Here is a 7,111-nt window from a genome sequence, read left to right on the forward strand (position 1 = left end):
CATTTGTACAAGTTTGTACTAACATAGGCCACTTGGGCCACTATGGACTTCAAGAGGGAGATTGTAAGGGTGCATGCCATACTGGTGGAGCACCGGGCGCTGCCCATCTCTAACTTCTACCTTATTCTTTTAATACTAAAACAATAAGGAGCAGTGGACCATTATTGTAACGGAACACAACTAATAACATTGATTGTAGCGGAATTAAAGTAATAATAGTGAGCATTTCCTTAAGAGGATTCTTAATGAACATAAGGAGAGTACTTGATTGCAGCAAAATAAACATTATACCTAGTTAGCTTGGCATGAACAATACTTGCAAAAGCGAGAAATTTGACAACAATTGAGGACCGAATTTACTTGGAGACGGTCCCCCTCCAAAAGGCTTTTGTATTATAGATTCTCCCTTGAAGAGAGACTTGGTATAATACATGCTTTGTGTTCCTTGAGACTTTGTTGATGCCATGAAGATGGTAAGCTCCATGCACCAATATTATGCCCGTAACTAACTTGCAAAAACATTTTGTCCCCGGCCTCAATCCCAATACCTCAAACACCTTCAAAGGTGGAGAGAGCTAATAGGGAGTGAGGAAGATGAAGAGAAGAAGATGTATCCCTACAAGAAAGAAGTAGTCTTCTCACATATAATCACTCTTAGAGCATAGCTTAACATAGTGATAATGAAAAATGGAGAGATTGATAAACATTGCTTTGAGCGTAACTCTTGCTTAGATTTGCATTCCATAGCCAAGGGGTGTTGGTGTAGGCTCTCCACTTCTCAAGCTTGGAGAAGGAGATGATTTGTGGTGCACAACACACAATGGGGGAGTGTGTGTGTGGCTTGTGGAGTATATGAGAGAGAAAAAGGATTCAATTTTGCTACTTTACTCTTGCTTCAGGCCTATGGGCTCAAGCCTTGGGCTAGCCAATGAATGGCTCTAGTCTCGTAACAAGCAAGGGGTGTAGCATTTGGACAAGTGTCCTTCTTTCCCCCTTTGACATAAAGATATGAATTATTTAATTGTAGCATTTGGACAAGTATCCTCCTTTCCCCCTTTGAGAGAAACATCTTAATTATTTAATTGAATCTAAATTCTCATTCGACTTTCCTATAGGTCATCCAATATGATTCATGCATATTATGAGGGCAATATTGCTAGGGGCCTGACATGTGGCCTTAATGCCTCGTGAGTCTTGGGCTTGCCTTGAGAGTGTGTGTGTGTGTGTGTGTGTGTGTGAGTGTTCTCTCTTATACCCCTACCTCTAGGGATCATCTTTGACTTGAACACCTTAAGCACCTTGGTCATCAAGCACCTCAAGCACCTTAGTCATTAAGCATGATTTACAAGCACCTCAAGCACCTTAGTCATCAAGCATGTCAAGCACCTCAAATACCTTAGTCATTAAGCACAACACGCACCTTAGTCATTAAGCACGACAAACACCTTAATCATTAAGCATAATAAGCACCTCTAGCACATGCTTAGCTTGCCTAGGTCTAAAGTGCCTTAAGGTCCTAGGTCTAAGGACTTTTAACATTAACCTTTGGAGGTATTTAATGAAGTTAACCTCAGGTCTTTTTTTTTTTCATGCATCTAAATTCTCATTGGACCCCCTTAAAGTCTATTCAATAGGATTTAAGCACATCATGAGTGCCACACGTGGAGGATCTTGACATGTGTCTTTTGTGCTTCTTAAGATATCATGTTTGAATTGAACACTTCAAGCACCTAGTCATTTAAGCATGGAAATTGTTTATGCCTCTTAAGAGTTTATGTTTGAATTGAACACTTTGAGAACCTTAGTCATTTAAGCACGAGAAACACCTCAAGCTTGGGAAAGGTTCTTACAAACACTTAAGCACTTTAGTTAGCAAACACGACAAGCACCTCATGCTTGGGTATGATTCCCACCTCAAGGTCAGTCCTAGCTTGCCTAAGGTCAAATGACTTTTTAACGTTTAAAGGTCTTTGATGAAGCTTACCCTAAGGTCTTTTAAGCTCCATTAGATGCACGTTGCTCTTTGATAGACTACTCCTATTGAGATGTAACCATCTCTCCTCTTGGTCCCTTGTTGAGGTACATCTAGAAGCACTTATTGCACATTGCTCTTTGGTAGACCGTCTCCTTTTGGACCCCTATTGAAATGCAATCATTTCTATTTTTGGTCCCTGTTGAGATAGAAGCACGTATCTATATCTTAACTCTTGTTCCCCTTTTATCTTCCCATTAGGTCTCCCACATCTCAGGAAAAAAAAATTATCTCAAAACATTTTAAATGCATATGTGAAGGGTGAGTATAGAAAATGAAAATCCCCATGTAAATGAAAAGTCAGGGGAAATGAAAAGTAAAAAGACATTTCATCTCCATATAAAAGAGATGGTTGAGTGCACATTGTATACATTTATGTTTTCCTTTTTTTTTTTTCGATCTCATCAAGGGACCAAAAGGAGTTGTGAGGCTCCTCTTGAAGCCTAGAAAACTCTGGAATGCATCGATCCGGGGTCTACTAAGTGCTGTCTTAACCAATGTTCCCACCACGATGACTCTTCTCCCTTAGTACATTAATTCCCTTTTCATCATTGTCATTTCACGAGGAGTAACTCTTTGAAGGGGTGCGAGAAGGTGATGCAACAACTTGTAGAATCTATGACATGTGTAGCCTCAAATGTAATCATCATGATTCTCAATGCATGTATGCAAGCTCTACACGGTCACTCCATATTATGCACTCCCAAGAGCCCTCATGCTGCAATTGGAGATGTGCCCAAAAGACCCCTCTGCCCCTCTCCCGCTCTATTTAGAGGAATTTACTGATATCTTAGTTTGAATTGTAGGCTGCCAGCCGTCCGATCTAGAGATAGGGTTTTCTTGAAAAGCTTTCTTTATTTTGCACGAGGGCATTCCAAGTTTCTCTTTCGAGCGTGCTCTTCGTTGCGAGGCTTCCTTTCCTCCTCTCTTCTGTGCAGGCATCTTCGTGTCCGGCGTCGCGTCATCTACTCGACTTCCGTCCTCCTCTTCCGTCTTCTACACAGGTCAGTCCCCTCTGCTCGAATGGGAAAATTAGGGTTTGGCTTTGCGCGAGCCGTTCTCATCGCGATTACACACACACACACACACACACACACACACACACACACACACACACACACACTCCTGTTTGTACATTTCTAGGAGCTAGTACAGTATGTGATGTCTTGTGAATTTTGTCCTTGCAGCAATCAAGTATGGGTGATATCAAGGATGGTGACACCTACCAAGAGGAGCTTCTCGACTATGAAGAAGAAGAGGAAGCTGCCCCCGATGCAGTTGCAACCAAAGCAGATGGTGGTAAAAAGTAAGTCCTAGCGCCTTCCGCTTCAGCCTTCCCAAGTTTATCTCTAGCAAGGAGATCATCCAGCAGGTCAAGACGCCTTCAAGTCCAACGTTAAGATAGAAAGGGTTGTGGATATTTCCCGTATTATTTCTCTTCTCGCAAGCATGGTAGCTGTGCAGTTTCTGGCTGAAACTGCTCTGCTTTGCCAGCAGCGCATCGACATCAGTTCCTTGCTACCCAAAATATGGAAACCCCCTGCATATATAGTGTTCACTTGTGGCATTCCTTACTACAGTTCTGAGAATGGAAGGCTGGTTTTAATATGCAGAGGGCAATAACCATTGCTCTAATCTGGTCAAGGAACACTATTTCTTGATTCTCAGTTTCCTCAGTGGATGCAGAGGCTACATGGATCACTATATGCTATAGTTATTGGAGTGCCTCCCAGAGCCAGCTGCCCTTTGCATTGCAGTGGTCTCCTAGATGTGCGTAGCAAAGCGCTCACTTTGTAGGTTGCGGTTCTACAAGATGATAAATGATATGAAGTCAGGCTTTCAAGGAGTCACTCATAGAAGATCGACTATTTTGTTATGTTACCAATTAAATTATCTTCGAGCTGCTACAATCCACTAGATGAAGGTGTTTAGCGTGTATGAAGATGATGTTTCTGGATGTGCTCTGTGGAGGCATGTGAGCCTGCTTTGCAGACAACCCGTTCGATTGGTTCGTTCTTCATTCTTCGCCTTCTAACTTCTCCACGTTCACGCAAGGCATGAGGAATACTTGATTTGTTGACATCTTACAATGTGGTTAGCTGGATACAGTTGCCCTGGATGGATATGGCGTCAAATCTACTCCTTTTGGTGTCCTTTCAGTGTTAGTATGTGGTTGTTGTATGCCTAGTGAGTCGCTAACCTTCTCTGCAGTTGGATAAACAGTCAGACCAAATGCTAGGAGGTAAAGTGTGCATGAGCTAGTTACCTTGTTCAATAAGAGTTTAGCATTTCTGTTTGCTACCCATGTTTTCCTGAATTTGATATCAGTGCATGCAAGCATTTCTTTGTAGAAATCAGAAAATCTAAGCAGAGATTATATCTTTACTTTTTTTGTAACTCAAAAGTTTGTTCACTTTGTTGCATCCATTGGTTCTTTGCCTTGTGCCAGAATTGCTAGTCTATTCATGATGGGGGTACGGGCTTGTCACTTAGCTTGTTCCTCATCAATCCTGTGCAAGGGTCCAGGAAGAACACATCACTGCAGCCGTTGCTGTTATTTTAACAGATATTTTTTTGCAGAGGCTATGTGGGAATCCACAGCTCTGGTTTTCGTGATTTCCTTCTCAAGCCAGAGCTTTTGCGAGCTATTGTAGATTCTGGATTTGAGCACCCCTCCGAGGGTATGTATGGGTATTAGATGTCATGTCAGTTTGGAATGTTAGGTGGGGAACATGAGAAGACTTTGTTTTCATGCAGTGCAACATGAGTGCATCCCTCAAGCAATTCTGGGCATGGATGTGATTTGCCAGGCAAAGTCTGGTATGGGCAAAACAGCTGTTTTTGTTCTTTCTACTCTGCAGCAGATCGAGCCTGTCAGTGGGCAAGTGGCTGCCCTTGTTCTTTGTCATACCCGAGAACTAGCGTATCAGGTTAGTTCCAACTTTCTGTTTATGTGCTTGAAGCTGAGCATGTTGGTTGTATCTGTACTGAATCTGGTTTCATGCAGATCTGCCATGAGTTTGAAAGGTTTAGCACATACCTTCCCGACATCAAAGTATCTGTATTTTATGGAGGGGTCAACATAAGAACGCACAAAGATCTCTTGAAGAATGACAGTCCTCATGTTGTTGTTGGAACTCCTGGAAGGGTGCTGGCTTTGGCTAGAGATAAGGATTTGAATTTGAAGAGTGTCAGGCATTTTATTCTTGATGAATGCGATAAAATGCTAGATTCTCTTGGTAAGTTATCTCTTGGTGCAATTGTTGATGGCTCACATTAAGTGTCCAGTTAGTGATTTCAGCCGTTAATTCGCTATGCAGATATGCGAAGAGATGTCCAAGAGATATTCAAGCTGACCCCACATGACAAGCAAGTGATGATGTTCTCTGCAACCCTCAGCAAAGAAATTCGACCTGTCTGCAAACGCTTTATGCAGGATGTAATGTTCTACTTTTGACTGCTTCTCTATTCACAATTTCTATGCATCACTGCAGCTGGCTGATGTTGTGAACTCACATGATTGCTTCTTGCTATATCTTCTTGAAGTGTTTCTTACCTGTTGCAATGTGCCTTTCCCCTTAGCCAATGGAGATCTATGTGGATGATGAGGCGAAGCTGACTCTACATGGTTTGGTTCAGGTACTAGTCTCTTATAATATCAGGTGTAACTTCTAATTTTTCAACCAGGTTTATCTACAACCTTTGATGCTGTTCTTACGAGTGCTGTATTCTGTGTCAGCATTACATCAAGCTGAGTGAGAAAGAGAAGAACAGGAAGCTCAATGACCTGCTTGATGCCCTTGATTTCAATCAGGTTGTTATTTTCGTGAAGAGTGTTGGAAGGGCTGCTGAGCTTAATAAGCTTCTAGTGGAATGCAACTTTCCTTCCATTTGCATCCACTCGGGCATGTCGCAAGAAGAGAGGTACCATTCTCAAAATCGTCTTTCATCTTTCATAATCTTTTGTAAGGAGGAAAGCATTGCAATGATCTGTTTATACAGGCTCACTCGTTACAAAGGTTTCAAGGAGGGCCACAAACGTATACTTGTTGCCACCGATCTGGTTGGGAGAGGAATAGATATTGAGCGAGTCAACATTGTTATCAACTACGACATGCCAGAAGCCGCAGATACATATCTCCACAGGGTACAAACAAGTGATAAGTGTAGAAATTCTGTTTATTTTTGTCTGGATAGCAATTGAATTTCATCTCTGCTGATAGGTTGGAAGAGCAGGCAGATTTGGCACTAAGGGCTTGGCAATTACCTTTGTGGCATCTACAGAGGACTCAACTGTACTAAATCAGGTATCACATGCGTAAGCTTCAAAAGATAAGTCTTCTTTGTAGCAGAATAAGAATTCATTCCTTTGCATAAGTGTAGGTCCAAGAGCGCTTTGAGGTGGATATCAAAGAGCTACCTGAGCAAATTGATGCTACAACCTACAGTAAGTTCTCATTCTTAAGAGGCTGTGCTGTTCTTTACCTTTCGGAGTTAATAGAGCCTTTGTGTTTCTTTGGATGATGATCATCTTTTATGTACTTACAGTGCCATCATAGAAGATGCCGTTGGTTTTCACAGAGCTTCACTCTGTACAGAGGAGCAGAGCAACCTTGTTAAGTGCTTGAAATTTGTTCTGGTAAAGCTGTTTCCTGAGCTGGAGGAAAGTGATTGTTGAGGCGTTTGCTTGGACTAATGTTGTTTCCTTTTCAAAGCTTATTTACTCGAGTGAAGCTGGGATGATTCAAATATCTGAAAATGTCTTCATCATGGCTGGGGTCATCTGTGCTTCGTGGCACGAGCTTATTTGCTTTGTGCCTAAGTGACCTGTAGAATGTATTCAAGGTCAATTATTGGCAGAGTAGATTTTGAGGGTTTGCTAACATGCTTAGCCTGAATTAGTGGTAGTTTTTGTTATCTGCTGATGTGCCACTTGAGAGCGGGTTAAGCTTCTGCCTTCTGTTGACCTTCAGTGTTAAATTGCAAATTAACTTGTGTCTGGCATCAAGTTAAAAGACATGGTTATCATTGTACTGAGGAAAGTTTTTGTGATTTTTTTAAAACAAATCAGTTAATGTC

At 41.8% G+C, this 7,111-nt stretch overlaps 1 protein-coding gene across 4 annotated transcripts; it reads left to right on the forward strand.

Annotated features, from left to right (window-relative positions):
* The first annotated feature begins 2,880 nt into the window (after positions 1-2,880).
* On the forward strand, positions 2,881-7,111 carry LOC147424922 (DEAD-box ATP-dependent RNA helicase 15-like). 4 transcript variants are annotated; one of them, XM_086500863.1, is made up of 12 exons: positions 2,881-3,036; positions 3,220-3,338; positions 4,613-4,713; positions 4,790-4,962; positions 5,040-5,271; positions 5,353-5,471; positions 5,615-5,671; positions 5,847-5,956; positions 6,035-6,179; positions 6,256-6,339; positions 6,416-6,479; positions 6,581-7,111. In XM_086500863.1, the coding sequence occupies exons 2-12, from the start codon at positions 3,229-3,231 to the stop codon at positions 6,589-6,591; spliced, it is 1,206 nt and encodes a 401-aa protein (XP_086356989.1). In that variant the 5' UTR covers positions 2,881-3,036; positions 3,220-3,228; the 3' UTR covers positions 6,592-7,111. The 4 variants fall into 4 exon arrangements, with proteins under 4 accessions (XP_086356989.1, XP_086356992.1, XP_086356990.1 ...); XM_086500866.1 differs by having other exon boundaries at positions 2,884-3,036; positions 5,772-5,956; XM_086500864.1 differs by having other exon boundaries at positions 3,007-3,036; positions 3,220-4,274; positions 5,772-5,956.

The sequence above is a fragment of the Adiantum capillus-veneris genome, chromosome 25 (assembly GCF_014529385.1).
Source record: "Adiantum capillus-veneris isolate H3 chromosome 25, ASM1452938v2, whole genome shotgun sequence".
NCBI lineage: Eukaryota > Viridiplantae > Streptophyta > Polypodiopsida > Polypodiales > Pteridaceae > Adiantum > Adiantum capillus-veneris.

Coding starts and splice junctions, on each gene's coding strand:
- LOC147424922 (XM_086500866.1), top strand. CDS start 3,229: ATGGGTGATATCAAGGATGGTGACACCTACCAAGAGGAGCTTCTCGAC. Junction 5,272..5,352: donor TAAAATGCTAGATTCTCTTG/GTAAGTTATCTC, acceptor TTCGCTATGCAG/ATATGCGAAGAGATGTCCAA. Junction 6,340..6,415: donor ACTCAACTGTACTAAATCAG/GTATCACATGCG, acceptor GCATAAGTGTAG/GTCCAAGAGCGCTTTGAGGT.